A 24,987-nucleotide genomic window follows, 5' to 3' on the forward strand; every position below is an offset into this window, starting at 1 on the left:
AGAGCTTGCAGCTGTACATATATAATTAGTGTTAATTACACTTGATAGCCACAAGAGGGCAGCAGTGCTTTACACTTCGTGTAAATTTAGCCAAAATGTGTTGTTTTCATATGATTTTATTACAGCATGAGTGGAGATATATAATATATAAAATATATACACACACATATACACACACGTGTGCTTTGATCAACTATTCTGCCCCAAAAGTATCTTCACACATTACTGTCTCAGATTCTAAACTTATAATAAAGTAAGAATTTTTCCAGCCGAACTGCAAAACCGATACTTTGTGCCACTACATAAGAAACAAATTGGAGAAACTTTTGTAAGTTTAATAGGGAAAATTACAGTAGAAAGATTTTAAAGATTTCAAAACTTATAAAAAGTGTTTGCCCTTTGGATATTTTCACGTTTCTCTGTTTTGTTTTGTTTTTTTGACACTAATCAACAGAAAAACACTCTTTTAATTTTAAAGTGAAAACAGACCTCTGCAAAATGGTCTAAATTAATTAGAAATGTAAAATACCAGATATCTGATTTCGTAAGTATTCACCGCCTTCAAGTCAATGTTTAGTAGATGCAGCTTTGTCAGCCATGACAGCCCTGAGTCTCTGTGCTCGGGTCTCTATCAGCATTGTACATTTGGACACTGACATCTCCCCAATTCTTCGTTGTAGAACGGCTCAGGCTCTGCTAGTTTGTATGGAGATCCTGAGTGAACAGCCTTTGTCAAGTCCAGTCATAAATTCTCAATAAGATTGAGGCTTGGACTCGGACGATCCTGGACACTCATTGTTGTTTTGATGTCATTCCTTTGTAGCTTTGGCTTTGTTTGGGGTTGTTGTCTTACTGAAAAGCACATCTTGTCCCAAAGGTGCCCATCACTTGCAGATGCCACCAAGTTGTCCGTGATTTCCCTGTATGTTACTGTATTCATTTTACTCTACTATAATGAGACTTCCCAAGGCCTGCTGCAGGAAAAGCATCCCCACACCATGATGTTGTCACCACAGTGGTTCATGATGGGGATGCTGTGTCTTTAAATGATAGTCGGTGATTGGCTTAAGCACTTTGTCAGATAGTCGAATGCTTAATTTTGGCCTCATCAGGCCATCGATCACAGAGTCTCCCCTGTGCTTTCTGTCAAACTCTAGCCAAGATGTCCTGTGCGTTTGTTCTCTTTGCCGCCCTCCCATAAAGCTGTGTCTGGTGAGGCACCCGGACAACAATTGTTCTCTTCAGCCTCTGTAGCTTGTAACACCGTCGGAGTTCCCGCAGGTCTCTTGGTGGCCTCCCTCCCTGTTGGTGGTCTTCCATGATTACTCAGGCCATATTCCTTCCATTTCCTAATGGCACATTTGACTGAATGCCAAGTGTTATTCAGTGACTTGGATATTTTCTTATCTTCATCCCCTGATTTTTTTTTGAGCCTTCCAAGCCCCTTTTCATGGAGTTTCTTGCAGTGTTCTTTTCTCTTCATTGTTTAGATTAGGCCGCCATTCTGACTCGCCACAAGTTGGATCTTCCAGATGAGGTGCGTCATTTGAACTGTAATCAATTGAAACTCCAGATCGGGTGACCTCCATTGACTGAATTATGGAACTTCTAACACCAGTTGGTCGCCCCAACGATGAGTTGGTGTGACGTATCGAAGGGAGTCAGTGCTTATGAGAAAAATGATGTTGTATTTATAATTCATTCAGACCACTTTGAGCAACAAAAAAGGACACTAAAGTCAAAGTGAAAACCTCTCCAGTCTCAAAAAAGCCAAATGAGCTCCTCAGTGGTTGAAAGTTGTATAACGAGAGAATGTGAAAACCTCCAAGGTGCTGAGCACTTTACTCCCACCCTTTGTAAATCTGAGGCTGCCTTCACTCCTGCAAATTGTCTTACCTTACCAACTCAGAAAATGTAGTTGTGGTCTCCCCCTGCTGTTTCATCTGTTGTTAATTTATGAAGGTAAATCCCCCCCCATCAGTCGTTGAGGATTTCCACAAACCAAACCAAAATGAAGACAAAAGAGCTTTCAAATCAAGTCAGGGCTGTAATTCTAGAGAAGCTGAGACCTGGTGAAGGGTTCAAGAACATCTCGCAGCTCAGTGCAGTCCGTCATATAGAAGTGGAAACAAATACCAAACTCCAGCCACACTGCCGAGGTCAGGCCACCCCTAACAACTGGCGCTTGGCATGGAGGCGACTCTGATGCCAGTTGTCACTCAGGCAAAGGGTGGTGAGGATGTCCACAGCTCAACCCTTCTCAAGGCACTCTATAAAAAGGTCTTGATGGGACATTGGCAAAGAAGTCCTGACTATACAAAAGAAAATGTCCAGAGTTCTACAACGATATGGCTGAATGTCTTGGTTTCTGCAGAGATTAAAGTGGAGCTTTCTGGCCTGAACTCCAAACAGTACTTGTGATGTAAATCAAACGCTGCATATCAGCTGGGTGACCCCATCGTCACAGTAAAATGTGGTAGCAACCACACCATGTTGAGGATGATTTTCATCAGAAGGGACTGGTGGTCCGGTCAGGATTCATGAGAAGGCGGATGCTGCGCAATGCAGGCAGATTCTGGTGGAAAACCTGCACCTCTCTGTCTGAAAGCTTAAACTGATGGAGGAGGTTTGCCATTCAACAGGACGAGAACCCAAAGTGCATGGCCAGAGCAACAATGGAGTGGCCTAAAATGAAGAGAGAATGAGAGCCCTGACCTCAACCTCATCCAACATGTGCGGCGAGACCTAAGCATTGCTGCCCACTGCTGCTGCCCAACTCACCTGGCACAGCTTGACCAGCACTACAAAGGAGGAATGGGCAAATCCTGCTGCATCACATTGTTCAAGATGAATAGAGACCTGCTGTGATTGCTGTGGGGGGCATTTTAGCCAAGCAGTGACGGGATGAATGCTTACAAACCGCTGGCATTTCCGTTTTTAGAATGTGATCTTTTATTCATTTATAATTCACTTTCTATCTTGGGCAGTACAGCCCAATCTACAAGTAGAAATTCCCAGTCAAATTGATCAAATTCCCAGATTGTGGTACTCACTTATGTGAAAAGGGTTGGATGCGGAACAGTTCTTCAAGATGCTGTGTGTGTGTGTGTGTGTGTGTGTGTGTGTGTGGTTACAGCTTCCTCCACAAGAAAAACTCGCCAAAGAGAAAGCTGCTTGCTCCCCCAGTTACCTTTCTCTGCTGGGTTCCATGGGGGTTGGCACATTTTAGCTGCAAGTTTTATCTATCTATCTGTTATATATTGCCTTTCGTATCTATCTATCTATCTATCTGTTATATATTGCCTTTCGTATCTATCTATCTATCTATCATAACTATGCTACCACCTAAAAAAGGTTGAAATCTAAATTATCAACGTGGACCTCAGTGTTAATGTATGCAGCGCACCATCTATACATCTCATTACATATAACATCTAGACATTAACACATCTTTTACAAATCCAATACCAAATGACATATAACAGAGACATTTGCAGTGCATTTGTCCTTTTAACAGTTGGTGCATCACAAATATTTCTAGTAATGTATTTTATCACTACAAATGTTTGTGCTGCGCCATCTGTTGGAATGACTGAAACTTAGCAACTCAATGGACACAAAAATACAAAGACACTTATCCTTTTATTAAGTTGTGTGTGTATATGTATTTATGTATATGTATATATACAGTATATATGTATTTTTTTCATAAGCAGGCTAATTATATGTGTGCCAATCTCATTAAATCCTCAGAGTGACCCACTAAAAATGTTTAATCTTCATGGCTGCCTACAGGCGTTCACTCCAGGTGTGATGATATGCTTTGAGACCCTGGTGCTGGGACACATTAAAGTAATTATTCTGCATATCGTCACAACTGCTTCACAGAGGATGCTGTACACTTCATACCACCCTGGCACATTAGTTAATATAAACTGTTATGCCACAGTCCTGTTTACAGATAACAGCTCAGTATTTAACAATGTTTTACCATCAAAGACCACCAAACTCCTCAATTTTGGACACGGTGTGCCCTTTTTCACCTCAATTTTGGACTTTCTAACTGGTAGGCCTCAACACGTACTGATTATCACCATCACATCCTCCATGCTGGTGTAGCGCTCCAAGTCCACTTCGCTTCTCTCTGATCACCTCTGTGTTTTGCCAGACACAACTCCACCTTCATCATTAAATTTGCTGATTTTAACATCAACAATGATGAGATGACTTACTAAGAAGAGGTCTGCTTGCCAACTCAGTGGTGCCAGGGCAACTTACTGTTGTTACTTGTCAACCAAACCAAAGAGCTGACCATAGACTTGAGAAAGCAGGAAGCAGAGCACTCTGAAATCTACTCTGGAGAGGATGCTGTGGAAAGGGTTAGCAGCTTTAAATTGCTTGGAGGGACCAGCATTAACAAATTAAAGTGGGCACAACACATTTCAGTTCTTGTCAAGAAGGCTTCCCAACATCTGCGCATGCTTAGACAGCGGAGATCAGCTTGCATTTCTCTCTTTGCTGCCATGAGCTTCTATGGGTGCACAGTGGAGTCCATCATCACGTCCTGGTACAGCACCTGCTCAGCTCAAGATCATAAAGCAGGGAGGCAAAAGCGGCACATAATATGACTGTCACCCAAGTACCATCTGTTCAGGACGTGTACAACACTCACTGCTTTAGAAAGGCAAACAGGATAATTAAAGAGCTCAGCCATCCTGCACACTGGCGCCATTGGCACCAGTCGAGAGCGTCTGTCCAAAGATCATAAGGACACTGAACAGTCAGTCATAACAATTCAAACAAACAAGTGTATACATACAGCATAATAGTTGCAAATCCATATTGTATTTGATTTGTATAGATACAGAATATGTCGCATGCTATGTATACATTCATTTTATTGATATCTTTTAGTGTATTTTTGTGTTCTGAGGAAATATGCAAGTAAGAAGCTCCTTGTGCCGTGTACACCTTGATGCTAAATGGAGACATTATGCCCAATTTCCTGAATCCATGTCAGGGTTGAAGCTATTTAGAGGCTACTGGGGTCATCTCAGGTGCCAGCGTGGTGTCCCATGGCAATCAGAGGACACCTTCAGGCAAAATGAGCCAATGAATGGAAGTTGTTCATCTTTGGGATAAGGACATGAGGTGAGCATGAAAACTCCACACAGACAGTGAGCGGGGGGCTGCAGTGCCAACTGGCATACCAGCCATGGAGGAGGTGGATACACGGAGAGCGATGCTCGCATCCGTGGGATTACGATATCCTAAGCAATGAAAGGCTCATTCAATTAACCTTTGTAATTGACAATCATTAACGAGGTCTCTTCAGAGAGTTTAAACATTTGTACGTCTCAGTGGGGTCTGCGCCTTAATTAATATTCATTAGCTTGAGTAACATTTCATCAACTCAGATGACTTCTTTTTTTCCTTCAATTAGTTTTCTTTGACTCTCGGGGGATGCTATTCTCACTCATCCCAGTTTGTAATTCGTCGACACCTCAAGTCTCATTAACGCACTGCACCAATGGCGGGCGATGATTTTTAAATTCTCATGGACTTGGCACAACCGCAGGCCCTCCCTTGATTGTAAGGTTATGCTGTTACCAAACAGGTTTCGCTGAGTGTGTCCCTAAATGTCCAATACCAGCAGTACCACCGAGTTTAGTCCTGGGTTAAGGGGTCAAAGGGCATGAAGAAAAGGGCCGTTTTTGCATGTCTTGTAGTGTACGGTAGAGCAGCAACGTCTCTATCTTTTCTTTACTTTTGCTGGGTGAGAACATTTGCCGTGGAATTTGTTGCTCACTGTTGTGTGTGTTGTCTTCTAGACATTCAAAACTGGCTATAAGGAGGCTGGCACAGACAGTCTGCATGCATTAGATGGAAATGTCGTCAAACGGTGGCAGTTATTCAAGGCCTTTGACTGGCAGGTCAGCAGCTTTTAGAGATGCTGGAGTGTACTGAACATAGAAGAGAAGAGGTGGGCAAACCCCGAACACCACAAGGATGGAGACTACTCTTTCTTCTTTATTCGCTTAATTATCACCCTGCGTTGGATCGTGCCTTTTGACCCTCGGGCCGACTGGGCGGAAGCAGCAATACGGGGTTTTCCATAGCCATACTTTCGGAAGAAGAACTCCAAGGTGTCGAGGCGCTCGTGCAGTTCGGAGATCCTTCGCTGTAAAGATTTCACTTCTTTGAACAGGTCATTCACGGTCTCTGACAAGGGGCGCACCCTGGTGAAAAAGAGGAGAAAACATGAAGAAGGGACTGAAAACCAAAATTCAGTCGAGCTCCACCAGCGGGAGCTTCTCATCTTGGACTGAATGGCACATCAGTAGAGAAAGAGGAACTCTGGGCCATTTATTGTTGTAATAATAAAGGTATCGGTGTGACCTCTCTGAAGACGTAAATCCCTTGTTTTAACACAGAACTCTCTTCTCGTAGAACCACAGTTATATGTCATGTTCTCATCCTCTGCCGTTTACCCTTCTCCTATACTTTCCCACTTGAATGAAGCCACAATGCACTTGCACCCAGGACTAGAATTGCTATTGTGACAGTCGTTAACTGTATTCATTCTTCATTATGTCACAGCATAAGAGTGTGTGTGACAAGCACACCATAGAAGCTGGATGTTCAGCAGCAGTCACAGACCAAAGCCCCCCAGTGTGTGACACTGTTCAGGTGGCTCTTAGTCCTTGTGGTGACTCATGGCAGGGAGATCTCTGGGAGGCTGTGTTCTTCTCTTGTCTGGCAGCTCATTGTCTGACCTCATAGAGCTGCCTAAGGTGTAGTTCTGGGTACTTGGAATTACTCCGAGCCCTTTGGCTTCTGACATTTAAAGTCTGGCAGAGTCGTCATGTGTCTGACATATCTGGAGCTTGTGTGGTTAGGGCCGTGAGCAGCATTCCCCATGAAAGCATTTTTGTTTTAATCAGCTGGCTCTGGCCCATTCCTATCTTATCAAACCTATCAAATGATACATGTGGTGAAGTTGCATCTTACAAAATCTAAAAGTGGAGAGTTTATATTATTAGAATATGAGAACAAGTGAGGTAACAATAGTTAAGTATTTTCGTACACACTATATAGAATCTATCTTAGAAGTACAGGGATATTCACTAAGAAGAGGCCCCCGGATATTCTGTAATAACTCTCACTAAGACGAAGCAATCAGAACAAAACAACGTACAATGTGCTCCTCATTATATGGAGCTTCGAACAATTCGGGATGCCCCTGTGTCGGAGCGATGAGGTAGACGCCGGACGGCCGTCACGACATTTAACCTCAGTTTGCAACTTCTGGGTGCCTACCGCCCGTACCCTTTCACTCAGTCACTCGACTTCTCATCAGGATGGTGGTGGACAGGATTGAGCAGTGCATCTTCTAACCTATTGGGTCACCAATTCGTTTAAACGATGTCAGAACCAACTGGATGATCGTGAGTTAACGGATGGTTACTTCCAGCAAGACATATCACACATTGGCAAGGATCATGGCAGAAATTGCATCCTTCTTTGGCAACAGGGTCATTTCAAAGGGGCTTTGGCCACCATGGTTGCCGGATCTGACCCCGCCAGACTTCTTCCTTTGGGGAGTGCTCAAAGTAAAAGTCTATCAGAACAAACCTGGCACTGTGAAATATATAAAAGAAAACATCCAACCTGAAATTGCTACTATTCCAAACCCCCCTTGCCGATACGTTCAGGAACATGGAGCGCCACGTTGAAATGTGTCTGGTAGAAAACGGAAACCATTTCCAGCATCGCATGTGATGCAATCGATTATACATATGTCAAGGGATAGAGCGTATTTGTTTGGTTCAGATTGCTTCATCCTAACGGGAGTTACAACAGAATGTTCGGGGCCTCTTTCGAGTGAGTCTCTCTGTATAAAAGGGTTAATAAATGTCAGAAACCTGTTCAGGCATACCAAGACACAAAGTAAAGGCCAAGTGAACAACAAAGACAAGGCTGTACCAGGAGAAGGCTGAAGTCATACACAAAATGTACAAGGAGACAATTAAGAGATCAGCAGACAGTTGTTGCATACACGGGGATTTTAAGGGTAATAGCTGAGCATTATAGATATGAGAAGACTTGCAGTGTGGTAGACCTCTGCCCTTATTTGTCTGACCATTCTGTAACAGACTGCTGTGATGAATGCTCCCTCATTGGCATTTGCTGAAGAGAAAATTAAAGACACCATGAATGGGTTTCCTCCTGCCTGGTTTCTGGCTCAATGAGGACTTAATCAAACTTGTCCTAGTAGAGGATACGTTTCTTTCTTTAATGAACATGGTGATTTCTACCACACTATCAACCTAATTCTTTCAAAATAACATCACGATCTGAAGATTTCTAATGCCCTACTTGATAACTTGCAATTTATATGTGTCTATGTTTCTCTGTGTGAAAGAAAAGCTTTCCAATATTTGTACAAAATTTACCTTTAATACATTTGCAACTGTGTCTCTGTGTTCTTGTTGAACTCATTTTAAAGGTGTACCGATCCCTGGACAATGTGATTATAAATAAAATGAAATAATAAGGTGTGAGGGACGCCCAGCCTTCTTACCAAGCCAGGACGCCCTTGGGATGGAAGGAGAGGGAGAGACAGCTCACACAGGGCTTTGTCTCCCCCAGGATGCTAGATGGCAGTGATTCCAAGCTCAGATCCCCACATTGGTGCCCACGGGGCATGCCGGGTATTATAGCCCCGGGGGACAACCCTGTTGGGTCCTGTGGAGGCCACTAGGGCAGGGAGTTGCAATATGTTATTGGGTTTCCATCTCACCTAGATGATGTGGAAGATCAGGAGCAGCTAGAATAAAAGGAAATGTCTACCTTGCATTATGGAGCCATAGTTGGGTGGAAGGTGGACGAAGCTTGAGAGGAGGAGTGGAGGAGGTACGAGAAGGAAGACAGTGTGTTTATTGTGCTAAACAGTGCTTATTGCAAAAACTTGTGTCTGTGGTGGTGGGAAACTCTTGTTGAGAAGAGTTTTCCCCAATAAAAGACTCTTTGGGCTTTTCCCTTGTGTCTGTGCCTGTTTGTGGTGGGTGTTTGGGGAGCTGGAGCACCCCCTGGTGTCCACAAAGAAGAATGAGTGACCAACACTACTCCTCTACTCACCTCTCCCCGTACAGACCACACCACACACTCTAAGTACCTATATATATTTGAGTTTCAAGAATGAAAATTAAATAACGCACAATGCAACAAATAGCCAATACATAACACAACAAAGTGACCCCCCAATGTATAGCACACCATCAAAAAACAAATAAGTGTTATGATGGAAATTGACATAATAACAGAGAAGTCTAGGCAGTGTGATGATATCCTTCCAAATAATAAAGAACTGAATACTATTCTCCCTACCGGTAGGTAAGCTTCTTCCCAAGAGATCCAAAAAATTCTGAAACACAGTGCCTTGGCCGTCTTAAGGTAGACTGTCATTTTTCTCTTCTTCCATATCCACCCTGCTGTAAGTCTCCTTTTCCAAAAAAACGCTCTATTTTCTGTATTTATCACTTTTGTTTGTGCCTCCCCTTAACTGGCAACGCATGCCCCAATTGGTGTTTTTCCTGTCATAATTCCAGCCACAGACACCGTAAGACTCGCTACTTCTCTGAGATTGATTCAGATGATCAGACTCCTGTACTCATCAAAAGAAAACAATGAGAGCAGACAAGCAAAAGATCTCCTCATCCTCGTGACCGACAAAGTGACACTCTCAATCCACGGCACTGATTCCCTACATAACTTAAAACACTTCCATCATGTCTCCTCTCAATCTCAGTTCACTCACACTGAAAAGGTTCAGCTCCTTCCAACTCTCCTCATAGCTCATACCACTCAGAGCTTTGTCGCTCTTCTCTGGACTTCCTCTAGTGCTGCTGTGTCTTTTTTGTAGCCCAGAGACTACAACTGCATGCGGTACTCCAGATTGTAACAGTTTTGTGTGAAAGATACGTCATATAAAATGTAAGGTGTTCTCTGTATATTCAGTTTGTCCTTTTAACTCTTTTATGTCAACTTTTGTCAACACAAGGGGTTGAGGGTGGATGATGAGGGCGAAAAAAAGCTGTAGACGTCGATAGTGCTCATCATTACATTATAGGTAGACCCTCTTTGATAGGAGAATTGTTAGACTCATTGGCTTGACATCAAATCCCTGTGTGTGTGTGAGTAGCATAAAGTAAATAATGTCTAGAATGGCACCGACATTGGGTGGGGAGGTGAAGCGAATGCGCAAAGCAAAATGCTCTGTGCATATTATTTACTTATTTATTTGTTGTGTGTTATTGCTGAATCAGAGTCTGACTTATCGATCTCCAATTTTGATGCAACGATCCCCACCTGATTGTAGTGCAGAGCATGCTCGTGTTGCTGATGCGCCTACAGCAATGTTTACCCTGAGAGGACTACACAAACACAGATCAATGGGAGGCGAGCTGGCTACTGGACTTCATCAAACGACACGTCATGCTAGTGGACACTACGGATTACCAGCCGCTCGACTACATAAATAGGTATGTGATAAGTACGCTATATGGCCAAAGGTCTGTGGACACCTGACCATCACACCTATATGAGCTTGTTGGACATCCCATTTCAAAAGCACACACATCAATTAGGAGTTGGCTCGCTGCTTCGCTGCTATAACATCCTTTACTCTACTGGGAAGCCTTTTGATAGGATTTTGGAATCTGTCTGTGAGAATTTGTGCCCATTCAGCCAAAAGAGCATTTAAGAGGTCAGGTACTAAGGTTGGATGAGACATCCTGGCTAGTAATCGGCGTTCCAATTCACCCCAATGGTGTTCAATAGGGTCAGGGTGTAGGCCACTCGAGGTTCTTTGTGTCTTTTTGGACCTGACTTTGTCATGCTGGAGCAGAAAAGAGCCTTCCATGAACTGTTGCCATAAAGTTGGAAGTCCACAATTGTCTAAAATGTCTTTGAATGTTAAAGTATTAACAATACTGTTCAATGGAACCAAGGGGGCCAGCCCAAACCTTGAAAAACAGCCCCAGTCCATTTTCCCTCCTCCACCAAAGTGTATATTTGACACTAGGCAGTCTTGAAGATCACGTTCTCTTGGCATCCATGAAACCCAGATTGGTCCGTGAGAGTGTCAGATGCTTAAGTGTGGTTCATCGCTCCAGAAAACATGTTTTCAATGTTCCAGAGTCCACCAGCCAACACTTGGTATTGCGCTTAGTGATCTAAGGCTTGTGTGCAGCTGTTCAGCCATGGAAATCCATTTCATGAAGGTCCCAACACATAATTCTTGTGCTGATGTTGCTTCCCAAGGCGGTTTGGAACTCTGTTGTGAGTGATGCAACTACAGGTTGGGCGATTTTTGCATGTTTCGTGTTTAGGCACTCGGTGGCCTCACTCTGTGAGTTTGTGTGGTCTACAATTTCAAGTCTGTGCTGTTGCTGCTACTTCATGCTTTCTCTTGACAACAGTAGAAGTTACAGATGACCAAGACAGATCTAGCAGAGCAGAAATTTCATGTACTGACATGTGGCAAAGATGACCCCCCATTAGATGGATAAATACTTGATTTTATGCATCTATTAACAAGTAGTGTAGCAGAAACAATGAGGGATATCCACATACTTTTGGCCATATAGTGTATGTGAACTTACATACCGTAGACACTCATGGAACATAAAACAGAGTAACGTTTGTCATCATTAAGTATTTTATATTGGCTTATGGGGCAGCCATAACTGCTGCCTCACAGTAAGAAGACCTGGGTTCGCTTCCGAGGTCCTGCGTGGAGTTTGCATGTTCTCCCCGTGTCCTCCCACAGTCCAAAGACATGCAGGTTAGGTGCATTGGCTATCCTAAATTGTCCCGGGTGAGTGTGTGTGTCCTGCGGTGGGCTGGTGCTCTGCCTGGGATTTGTTCCTGCCTTGCACCCTGTGCTGGCTGGGATTGGCTCCAGCAGACCCCCATGACCCTGTAGTTAGGATATAGCGGGTTGGAAAATGACTGTTGACTTATGTGTGAAAATATTCAAATCAAAAGAAAAGAAAATAATTAGCCCTAAAAGAGTCAAGATGTAAAGGCCACAGGAGCCTGATTGGTAGGTGAACGTATAAAGCGGACAGTTGTGTGTGGAGTTGACAGAGACGGGAAGAGAAAACACAGTGAAGAACCGAATATTCAGTGCCAGAGGAGGAACACCAGCTGGAAAATGGTGGAGATGTCCTGAAGAGGAGACTGGGTTGTGACCGGTGAGGGGCTCACCTCTGAAGCCTGCATTACTGCTAGGACTTGTCAGTCTTGGGGTCTTCCGGACGTTTATCTTCCTCTCCAATTTCACCTCCGATTTTTTTTTTAATATTCTGTCATTTTCTCCATAGGACAGGTGTGTCCAACTCCGGTCCTGGTGGGCCGCAATGGTTGCTGGTTTTCATTCTAACCCCTTTTCTTAATAAGTGCCCTGTTTTCACTGCTAATTAACTCCTTTACCCTTCATTTTAATAGCTCTGTTTTTAAGGATTCAGTCCTCTAAATTGATTCCTTTCTTCATGAAATGGCAGCCAAATACAAATGAGACCTGAAACGAGCCAAAAGATGACCAGCTAAACCAGGACCTCAAACTCCAGCCAGTTTCACTCCAACCAGTTTCTTAATGAGTTGCCAATCCTTGCTGTTATTTAAAGCCGTTATTGAATATCAGGACTAGTTGCTGCTCTCATTCTGCTACAGCGGACTGTTGAGTTTCTGTTTTTTCTAAGACCACCATTGTTTTGGTGACCTGAGTGGACCAACATGACCGAGACCTTCACCTTTCTTTATTTTCAGGTTAGCTGGTCGTGTGGAGGCTGGTTTTGTGTCTCATTATGGTTTGGCTGCTCATTAAGATTAAAGAAACAACTAAGGTGTCTGAGTCACGTCAATTAAAACGAAGGCAGCAGCAAAAACGGCTCACTGATTAAGAAGATGGTTAGAATGAAAACCTGCAGCCACTGTAGCCCACCAGGACCGGAGCTGGACACCCCTGCCATAGGATAATAGCAACCTGAACAGTTTTTCTTTTCCTTGATATAATATTGCCCAGATTTGGGATTGATGTGATGTTTCGGGTGCATTCTTGTTTTTTCTTCCTTTGTCTCTCTCTCTGTAGCACACTTTTCATATACTCTGTCACTAAACATGGTGACTGACTGACTGTCCTATCCTGCACTAAATAAATACATTGTAACCACTAGATTTACAGGGTTATACAAATATGAGGCTCCTGGGAGATTTTTAGGATTTTAGGCCTTGGATAAAGGTGTTTACTAAATAAACACATAAAAGGTGATAATTTATACAGTAACCTAACATTCTGCTAACCTTCTTAATGGCTTCTGTGCCCTGGGAAGAGTCCACTGTGACTCCTCAGTCCTTCTCCAAAGGAGCACTTTCATGCGTACTCACATCTGACATTTTTACTTCCCACGGTATATTTACTTACTCTACATTATTGTAAATTTCACTCAGCGGGAAAAGGACAGTATTGCCTCCATTCCCCTGTCCTCACAAATTATTAATTTTTTCTGCTGGTTTTTCCAGTGCTGGTCACTAAGATTGTGAGCTTATCATTGCAGGAAGCAAATCTCAGCAGAGTGTAAGTTCCACTCACTCACACCCGAACGGAGTGTCACCAGCAGGAGGAAAGCAAAGTCCTAGAGGGGACTCAGGAGGAAAGAAAAAATGCGTGCAAGCCCAACACAGAGTCACAATAGGGTCCGAACACCATGAGGTGATAATGCCATCTTCCATTTCCATCTGCCAGCCCTACACTTTCCTTCCAAGAGTGATGTATCAGTACTCCTGTGCTTGTCCTTAACAACTTGATTTGAGGTCAGCCTCCACATCCGTCATCCTATCGTACGAGTCACGGCCCTGCCATGATGTTTATTCTGTAGTTAACTAGAGAGTTCATAAGCAAAGATTCTCAAAAAATGCTGCCAAGTGGAAATACCTGTCAACCTTTGGCTTGTAAATTGAAAAAATGGGCCAACAAAGAATATTTACAAAATATAAGATTTATATTTGAAAACACTTTATGGCAGAAGAAGTTCAAAGCAGCACAAAAGGCCCATAAGAACCTCCCTTACACAACAGACAATCCAGGGGCCACAAAACACCAATCTAAAGACAAGTCAAAAAGCAGAGCAAGGGGTCAAAAATTTCAGAGAATCGACAATAAGCACACTAATAATCACAAGTCAACTCACCAACACCACCAAGCGCATTCAATGAACCACAAGGGACTCCGTGTTTACTCAGCATTTATAGTGTGGAGGGCAGATAGACAGGTGGTCCTGCCTCTTGGGGATTCACTCAGAAGGTACAAGGAACATAACAGAACACACATAGACACATAGAAAATAAATAATACACAAAACTGATGAAAATACTGAATAATGCAAATAAAATTAACATAACAATATTAACACCAACAAAGGAATGAGACAAGACATAAAAAAGGAAACTGAGCACCAGCCAGGGGAGGAACCCCATAACACATAGAGTCGAACTAGTGGGTTCTAGCCGATTACCTGCTTGGATACCCTTCATCCCAGTCAAGCAAGACATACCTGGAATATTCGGGAAGGACCGAATTTGGGTCACTGTGCAGGATCTTCTTCACCTCAGAAAAGATGCTGTTCCCCCACTTGTCCAGGATGCGAGTCACACTCTTCAGGGCCTGGACGTTCACACGGTCCGCTGTGGAAGGATGGTGTGGACTGAGAATTAGCTGATGGAGCTTCAAGGCCGACTGAGTTATCAACAAATAAAACAATCCCTCTTCCTCCATAGATCCGTCTACTGAAGCCTCAGTGCCTAATGCTGCTGATACACGTGTTGGCCATCACGGCTCGGAAATGTTTCAAGCAGGTTTGAAAATGGATAGATGAATGGAAAGTTTTTAGGATATTTTCAAATTCTGGGTCATGAAGAGTTGACGTCAAAACCCAGATATTTCAAGCAGAAGGCAGGAACCAATGATGCATGGGGTGCCAAACCATAGCAGAGCACATTCTTGCTTTCCCATTTATTCCCCCTGGAAGGAATGGCAGGACTTGAAGGGCATGGGAATGTAACTGAGGACAGACAAGGGTCAAAAATGAAAGCGCCAAAGCCAAGGTCATAGTCAAAACACACAGAAAAATTCTTAACACCCTGAATGAAAGGAGCAAACTAAAATGTGCAAAGTTTATCGAATCTTGACTGCAATACGTCACCATTATTAATACCAGCCCATTTCTATCACAACTTTGCAGTGGGAGATGTTACCAACAACAAAATGCCACAGAATCACAGGATCTGGGATTAAATTGGTAACCAAAGAGGTGACAACAAGAAATAAAAATAAAAATTCAAAAACAAATACAAAAATGAACGTAAAAATAAGCAAACTGCGGGGTCGTAACATCCAGTGAAGGCCAAATCAACTCTGGAGTGGACCTTCTTCTTTCTGTAGGCTTGTTCAGCTCTTCCCTCACAGTTTGCGTGTGTCCTGTTCTTTTGAGCAGGATGATTGGTCAGAATGGCTTTGATGCGATCGGTCGCTTTGGCTTTGGTGACGTAATCAGAAGAGGAAGTGCGAGTGTGAGACACGTGAGGAGGAGAAAAGGCAGAGGAGGCATATTTGAGAGGGAGAGGGGCATATGAAAACGGGCAGGAGGAGAGAAAAGGGAAAGGATCCAGAGGACTAAATGAAGGGCAAAATTCAATGTGCAGAGAAGAAAAGAGCAGAAAACATCACACAGACACTCAATCAAGTAGATGGCTTCCAAAAAATAAGTAAGTAAGGAGGCACAACATTAGACTGCAGGGCCGATTATCGATTATAATTATGCCATGGGACGTGACGGCATAAACACGAAAGTTATCCCATTGCACCATATCCTTCGGGTCGATGAGATGTCCTGATATCAGTTCTAGAGTTAGTTAGCTTCCTGAACCCTACTGTCAGGTTGCTGATTTCTCTTTGCCTTCAACTTCTGATTCTCATTTTGCTCCCGTGTTCTGGTTTTCTGATCCTTTAACTTTTTCGATTCTGACTTGATTTCTCTTTTTGTCTACGGCTCTTGCTTATGGCTCTGGCTTTCTTCCTTCACCGCCAGCATGTCATTAAAATATTTCCTACGACCATCTCTCTTGGTAATGTTATGTTATGAGTTGTGTGTTTAATTTATTTCATTGTATTCATCATTTGGCATGAATGTATACTCGTTTTGGAGGTTTTCTAAACCAGAGAATTCATTTCTGTTTTCTTTAATCCTTGATTTTTCAAATAGTTAAGGAGTTATGTAAGTTTTGGGTCCATTTTGTTTGCTGTTTTAATTTTCTACGATTACCGCTATTGTTTCTAACCCATTGCTAGGTCTGTGTTCCACGTTGTCAGAGGTGTGGCCTCAGAGGTCGTGACCTATTGTTAATTGGTGCCACGATTTAAAGGATGAATTTCCTTATTTGATTTGCGGATCCAAAACCTTACCAGACCTTTCTCTAAATTTGTTCTTGTTATTGTCTTTTGGGTTCCTTCGTCTTCTGACCTCAATTTTTGCCTCACACTCTGGTTTGGTTGTAGTTCTGTTGATCGTCCAGCTTTGACCCGTTTCTCTCTGATCTCTCATCTCCTGGTTTCTCACTATAAATACACCCGTCGGTACAGGTGGCTGGACAAACACCATGTGTAAGGAGAGTCCAGGATGGTGTCCATCTTGACACAAGTGAGCCATGCAAACGACGAAGAAAATACTTTCAGAAATGATAAGAAGGTCAAGATCTTTAAATTCTGAGAAGAAGGACAGGGAATGAAGAGCTTAGGTTAAGCTCAGAAGATCAGGAATGCGGAGTAACAACATCCAGCAATCAAGCTCAAGATAACCAAGGCAAAGTTTAAAATGCTAAGGCTAAGGTCAAGTTCTGACGATGAGGAATACGGAGTAACAACATCACAATAAAAGTCCCGATAACCAAGGCAAAGTTGCTAATGCTAACTTACAGCGGTAGCCTTGTCCTAATTACGCCTCACAAACGATTTTGTTTAGAACACCTTTGGAATCCAAATACTTGAGTCAGTGAGTGGTGTGTGCAGCCATCATTTATGACATTTGTGTGACGATCCAATGTACACACGAATATCAGACCAGCAATCAAACAATCAAAGCCCCAACAAATAACCTGAATATACTTCCTTAGAAGGCTGGTGTCCTTCAATATCTGCAATAAGATGCTGCAGATGTTCTATCAGATGGTTGTGATGAGCGCCCTCTTCTACGCGGTGGTGTGCTGGGGAGGCAGCATAAAGAAGAAGGACGCCTCACACCTGGACAAACTGGTGAGGAAGGCAGGCTTTATTGTAGGCACAGAGCTGGACAGTTTGACATCGGTGGCAGAGTGACGGGCGCTGAGCAGGCTCCTGGCAATCATGGAGAATCCACTGCATCCACTGAACAGGATCATCTCCAGACAGAGGAGCAGCTTCAGTGACAGACTGAGGAGATCATTCCTCCTCCACACTATGCGACTCTTCAGTTCCACCCGTGGGGGTAAACGTTAATATTATACAAAGTTATTGTCTGTTATACCTGCATTTTTATCACTCTTTAATATTGTTTTTATCAGTATGCTGCTGCTGAATTTCCCCTTGGGATTAATAAAGTATCTATCTATCTATCTATCTATCTATCTATCTATCTATCTATCTATCTATCTATCTATCTATCTATCTATCTATCTATCTATCTATCTATCTATCTATCTATCAAATATAATACACAATAATGGAGGTGCTTAGTAACAACAAAATGAATAAGAAAATGAATGCTGCAAAAATCAAGAAAAATAATAAATTAAAGCTTATTATTATCCACTCAAAATGTTATTAATAATGCACATTATTTCAGAGCAAGCTGAATTCAGAACAGCAAGGAGGAGCTGAAGACTTGTGGATGGAGTTGACACCTGAGCTTTACAACTCCATGAAGCTCACAGCATTCTCACCTCCTTCTCTGTAATTCCAGTGGCCGTACTCAAACTTCACATCCTCTCCTCCAGTCAGCGGAGCTGCCAACACCATCACCGTCACGACAATTGAAAAGGCAAAACTTGAAGCCATGTCTCCTCAGGCTCTCCTACTAGCTGGTGACCAGAATCGGAGGTGCTCTACAGTAAATGTGGAGAAAAAGGTGAGAATCTGCCCTGCTCACACACACACACACCCAAAAACCAACAACGACAACGAGGGTTCTGCCAGAGATGTGTCGTGGGAAACGAGACCCCTCGTTGGACACTGACTGGTTGATTGTGCCATAGCATAACATAATTAATATTAAAGTTCTAAAAAGTGCTAACACTTCACACAATGGTTTAGATAACATAGAATGATAAGAACAGATGTCAATCCTACAAAATGTAATACGTGTAGCAACTTAATCACTAGAGTGAGGGGAAGCTGAAAATAATAAGACCTGTTCTAGAAAACTCCTATTTAACAAGGAGATAAAAAGCAGTAAAGTCAGAGGTGATTTGGTGCAGAAGTTACTGTGTGTGACCAACAGGAATGCATAAAGATGGAGGAATATGAATGACATTATTATAAGCAGAGGTGTAAAGCAGAAATACTGTGTCAGAGATCATCTCTATATATATATAAAATGCAACGTCACTTGCTCCGTTTGGCTGAGGAGCCAGCTCTAGGAAGAGTTGTGATCGTTCCAAACGTATTCCATTAAGAATCATGGAAGCCACCGTGCTCTTAGGAACCTTTCAGTGATGCTGACATTTTTTGTTGGCTTCCCCAGATCTGTGCTTCAACACAATCCTGCCTCTCTAAGCTCTGCAGGCAATTCCTTTGACACAACCGCCTGATGTTCACTCAAATAACACGGTGGGATCTTCTACAGGTAGGTGTGTGTGCCTTTCCTAATCAGGTGGACTCCAAACAAGGTGTGGAAACATCTCAACAATGATCAAAGTGTCCTAGCAAAGCCTCTGAATACTTTGTGATATTTTAGGTTTGTTATCTATACTAATAAGAGGCAAAGCCCTCACTCACTCATCACTAATTCTCCAACTTCCCGTGTAGGTAGAAGGCTGAAATTTGGCAGGCTTATTCTTTACAGCTTACTTACAAAAGTTAAGCAGGTTTCATTTCGAAATTCTACGCGTAACGGTCATAACGGTTGACAACGTTCGCCATGTTGAACTTTCTTATTTATGGCCCCATCTTCACGAAATTTGGTAGGTGGCTTCCCTGCACAAACCAAAACCGATGTACGTACTTATTTCAGTGGTATGATGCCACTGTCGGCCGCCATATTGAAGTTTCCAATGTCACTAATTCTCCAAACCTTCCGTGTAGGTAGAAGGCTGAAATTTGGCAGGCTCATTCCTTATAGCTTACTTACAAGAGTTAAGCAGGTTTCATTTCGAAATTCTACGTGTAATGGTCATAACGGTCAACAACGTCCGCCATGTTGAACTTTCTTATTCATGGCCCCATCTTCACGAAATTAGGTAGGTGGCTTCCCTGCGCTAACCGAAACCAATGTATGTACTTATTTCGGTGGTATGACGCCACTGTCGGCCGCCATATTGAACTTTTCAATGGTCTTTGTTACTTATGGGCCCATCTTCAAGAAATTTGGTACGCGGGTTCCCAACGCTAACTGAATCCTACTTACGTACATATATACATCCATAGCTTGCAGCTCAGTCACCGTGTGAGGCAGTGTTGGGATGGGGGACCACGTTGTTGGATGCCTGCCTATATTAGGCAGTCCGTCGCTCCGGTCTCTACATTCCCTTCCTTGCTTGCTTCGTCACGGGATTCACGTCTCCCTGCTGATAACTACAGCCTTTTTATTTAATTCTCCGCTGTTTTATTGTTCATTTATTATGATTATAGTTATTGTGTAGGTATTTAGACTTACTTTACATTGTTCAGGTACCCATTTCCTTTATCATTCCAACCGTACCCCCATTACCATGTCTATCGAGGTGATCACCATCGATCAAAGAACTGTCACTTACCGAGTGGTTTCCATGCCCAGAGATGGCACCTGCCTTTTCCATTCTCTTTGTTACATATTGCACGCCCATATCAGGCTCACTCTTGATATCCGAAGGAACATTGTGTCTTATGTACTGAATGACTGGGACAGGTTCAAGGTGTGGACTGATGACGGTACAGGAGATAATTATACTACACAGGAGCACTAGAAGAGTGAAATGCTTAAGCCCTTCACCTATGGATCTGCATCTGAGTTGATGGCTGCCGCTGAATTGTTCGGTTGTCGCTTTCAAGTGTACCGAAATGGCCAAATATTTTACACTTTTATTTTACACAGGTGACGATTTCAGTAGTGGACACTTTAATGTTTATGAATGTTTAAACTCTCAAAAGCTGGATGTGAAGTTATCGATGAAACCGGTTGTATACGCTTGACAGATGCCAAATGTCTCTTCAACACAAGTCCTACAAATACTGTCGTAATTGAAACAAACCATGAAACTCAAACCGATTATGACAGCAGCAATCCAAGCTGTGAGATTTGAGACAAGATTACTGTTCACATGGCCAACTGTACGTTGCATGCTCAAGAGTAAGCTCAGCGCACAGCTTGGTCATATTACAACTGGAGGGCCGAACTGACAATGTGGTATACAAAGAGATTGTTAACAAATACTTATTGGTATATTTTCCCTCAGTTTAAAAATATTTAATTTTCTTCTTATTAAAAATTTTAAGGCAGTACTTCGCCGCTGCGAAGCGCGGGTATTTTGCTAGTTTTTAATAAGAAGAATAATTTAATAATAATAAAACATTTATTTCATACAAATTCCATCTCGCCATCAGGAATTTACAAAAATGTCTGAAATCCTGCTTTCACTTTGTCATTCTGGGGTATTGAGTGTTACTTGATGAAAGATGAAAATAATTTTAATGATGTTAGCATCAGGATGAAACCTAACAAAATGTGAAGAAAGTGATGGGAGTCCGAATACTTTCTGAACCCGCCACTGCATATGCAGGTAATGATGATGATGCAGAGGAGGGTCTTTCTGGTCAAATAATGAAAGGAATACGACATCAACAGGATTTCTCGACATTGTGTCACACGTGTGCGCATGGTAGGCAGCTAAAGGGCTTGAAGATGGTAATCCCACCGCGGACCAGAGGGTGGCAGCGTGCCCTCAACCTTTCTGTCTCTTTATCCTGCAGACAATCTGAGGGAATTCCCACCTGAGCCTGTCAGTTTCGGGGACCCGATTTCTCAGCCCTACTATAAAAGCACCATCTTGTTCTGTTTTGGACTCAGATCTATATAGACTTCATCCATCCATTTTCCAACCCGCTGAATCCGAATACAGGGTCACGGGGGTCTGCTGGAGCCAATCCCAGCCAACACAGGGCACAAGGCAGGAACCAATCCTGGGCAGGGTGCCAACCCACCGCAGGACACACACAAACACACCCACACACCAAGCACACACCTTAGGGCCAATTTAGAATCGCCAATCCACCTAACTGGCATGTCTTTGGAATGTAGGAGGAAACCAGAGCGCCCGGAGGAAACCCACGCAGACACGGGGAGAACATGCAAACTCCACGCAGGAAGGACCCGGGAAGCGAACCCGGGTCCCCTAACTGCGAGGCAGCAGCGCTACCACTGCGCCACCGTGCCGCCCCTATATAGACTTGCTTTATCTTTTTGCCAAATCTGCAAGTGTACGGAGTGGCTACCTCCAAACCTTTTCCAGTGTTCATCTCTTTTATTCACACCCGGTAGGACTCTAAAGAAGCTCATGGTGTTCTGTTTGTCTACATAGAAGAGTATCTTCAACAATTCCTTATTCAGGGTGATGGATGAGAACTGAAGTAACTAGTAAGAATGAATCAAGAAACTTTATCAGAAATGAAAAATAAACACAAGTCCAAGAAAAGTATTAATAACCAACAAAGGCTGTGGTTAAAGAGTCAGGCCATTAGCTAAACTCTCAGTGCACCAGGAACAGCTGCAGTGCATCTTAGATGTAAAACTTGTGTTAACGGCGAGATGAATAAACACACTAAAAGTTAGTTATTATTACGCTCAAGTGGCTCATCTTTGTAAAAGGAGTTTATAAGAAGAGCAAATGGGATATATGGGGCTATGAAAAAGACAAAATACACACTGCAACATGAGAACGATATTATGAAAGATGTTCTCACACCCTGGAATTTGAGTCACAACTGCTGAAGCCCCGGGCATATTGAATCACCACAACTGCTGCCCCTCTTCACCCCTAGGACTTTAGAGTCGTGGCCCTCCATAAATGTTTGTGCCCGACATGGATGGTGTGATGAATGATTCTCCAGTATAGGCTAAGTATGACGTTAGGATTTGTTTTGTTTTTTTTTAGACTGGGGGGGCTCTGCCCCCTGCTCGCTATGCTCGCCCACCCCCAGGTTTGGTTTACTGAATATGCAATTTAAAGAGATTGTTATTTTCATGGGAATTGTTACATATGCATTATTTTCACTTTTACTTTAAAACTTTAGTAAAAACAACATTTGGAATTAAGTTTTCTTCAAGATCGCATTGAATTTTGATTCCATGTTTGGACTTACATCGTGATAACGCAATGTATAACTGCTCGTGAGTGAATATCGTTTCTTTCTCTCTATTAAATAAAACGACTTTTTCGAATGTTTGTGCATACTCTTTCTTCTTCGCTTCGTCATTAATGTTTCACCTAGGACATATAAAATTATTGTTCTGAGAAAATTTATAAGAGCTAAGAGCAAAGGAAGTGTGTCTGCCAAAAGAATTCACACGATTGAGAGGTTAGTTGTTTGAAATTAGTTCCAAGTAGGGCATGACTTGAAAGAATCTCATGTTAAAAGTCTCCGTCTCACAGGACTTCATACTGCGTCGGCGTTTTTGGAATCTTTTAATTCTCACTGGTAACACGAATTACATGATCTACAAGTCTCCGACTTAAAGTTTAAATCCGAACAATATATTTGATCTCTTTTCACTGTTCCATTATTTCACCGAGTAATAATTTCCATTTGTTTGCGCTAATGCGATCTTTCTTATCTTTTTTTTGAGACTTTCAAATTTTCATACTTTCATTATCTCTAACCTGCTCTGCATGTGTATCGCACCAACATTTTTGAATTCTTTATGTTGTTCTCCTTTATTTCTGGTCCCATGCATGGACTCACGGGACATGAAAGTATCTCTCTGAGAAAATCACATCTCGTCTCCTTCCAAGATTGTTTTTCATAATATGAGAGATGTTGTGGCTCTGTGGTGGTACTATAAGTGGGGTGATCTCACGGTGCACCCCACTCGTCCATTTGTGGAGCTAACGCTCCCTGATGGACACAGATGAGAACAAGGTGAAATTTTGAAAATGCAGGATTTACGTGCTTCTACCAATCAGGCACATTTGCTGTACCCACATCAGTGACACGTCTCCAGGGCCTGTTAATGCAGTCAGCTCAAGAAAATGAACAAGTCCGATCTGTAATATTTGGATAAGGGTTGGCTAGAGAGTGAAGTGGGCCATGACTTGGCTTCACAGGAACCTTCGTTTCCTCGCACTCTCGGTCTGTTGCACTTCTCTCATACCTTTCCACGGCTCCTGTGCCAGGCAGCGGGCCTCAGGAGACATTGGCACAGCTACTCCAACATCTTGACACACAGACTTCTATAATCCTTCGAAGCCAAGCCTCGCTCATTGACACATATGGTGTGCACACATCAGTCTGGAGAGACACGTGCACAACTCTGCCTGCTGTGTACAAAGCCTCCACCGGCTCCTGCTTCCTCACACAGAAGCACCTAACGTTTGCAGAGATTTAAATGTGCCCAGTTATTACATGTGCTGGCAGTGCCTGGGCCTGCTCCAAAAACGTCATTGTGGATGTGCAACTGTTAACTGGCAAAATACCTGCTGCTGCTGCCCACTGCACAGTCACAGAGTGCTCCACATTTCCTGTCCATGCAGTTAAATGCTCTTACTTCAATTTCATTTTGTACAAATTCTGCTTCGCCACCAGACCTTTAACTTATGCCTGTGTGGCACCTCACTTTCTCTGCTTTGCTTGTCCTATCTTATCTTGAGGGGGATTTTCTCCATCCTTTCCCAGCTCCTTGTCTTTGCTCTCTCCACATCCTCTTTGCTGAGCTCCCCTTGACTCCAGGTGTTACCTGACCATTCAAGGAAGAGCCACACTGGAGCCTTGGCCGTGACAATAATGATGACGACGATGCTGCTACTCCAAGCACCCTCTGCAGGATGTTTCTCCTCAATATACATTGTCCCCAGTACAGAAGTTCCCACATAGAAGGGTGCTTGGCAACACCCTAATATGTTCCACCCTGAGGTGGCACTAACCCTGCCCTCCGGCCACATTTTAACTAATAAAATACTTCCTACCTGTAAATTCTTCCTCTCTGGCACTCTCTTCCACGTCCCAAAGAGCAGCCCTGGTGCAAACGCCACAGAAATGTGAGAGTGATTAACTGCGCACTACATCCCCTCCGTCGCAAATCCCTCCTCATCTCCTCCCCTCGGTCTGACACCCCCTGCTGCAGATGCTGCCAGATGTGATTCACTCGGACTTCAGTGTGCCGCTCGCGCGTCCCTCACTGCACTGCGTCTGTCTCTGTGTGTGTGTGTGTGTGTGTGTGTGGATGGACGCTGTTCGATTTCAACACAGGGAAAACTGAGAGAAGGTTTTATTTTAGGAGAGGATTGAAAGTATGGCATCGAGGGCATGTCCACCCCTTATTAAAATGCTCAATAAGGAAAGTTACGGTGATGTCGTTAAAATCGGTGGAGTAACAAAGTTGTGAAGGCCGGTGCGGCCGTGCGGCTTTGCTTTTCCATGCTTTTCCTTTCCTTGCCTCATCTGCCTATCAGATTTTATGAGCTTTGTAGCAAGATGTCCACATG

At 43.1% G+C, this 24,987-nt stretch overlaps 1 protein-coding gene across 1 annotated transcript; it reads right to left on the bottom strand.

The window, feature by feature from the left end:
* Positions 1-4,825: 4,825 nt before the first annotated feature.
* si:ch211-243a20.3 (uncharacterized protein LOC100151507 homolog) lies at positions 4,826-24,566 on the bottom strand. Its single transcript, XM_039765684.1, has 4 exons — positions 24,469-24,566; positions 18,037-18,198; positions 14,619-14,748; positions 4,826-6,239 (listed from the first exon to the last, which is right to left on the bottom strand). Exons 2-4 carry the CDS (start codon positions 18,149-18,151, stop codon positions 6,017-6,019), a joined length of 468 nt encoding a protein of 155 aa, XP_039621618.1. The 5' UTR covers positions 18,152-18,198; positions 24,469-24,566; the 3' UTR covers positions 4,826-6,016.
* Between the last annotated feature and the right edge of the window lie 421 nt (positions 24,567-24,987).

This window comes from Polypterus senegalus, chromosome 10 (assembly GCF_016835505.1).
Source record: "Polypterus senegalus isolate Bchr_013 chromosome 10, ASM1683550v1, whole genome shotgun sequence".
In the NCBI taxonomy this organism is placed as follows: domain Eukaryota; kingdom Metazoa; phylum Chordata; class Cladistia; order Polypteriformes; family Polypteridae; genus Polypterus; species Polypterus senegalus.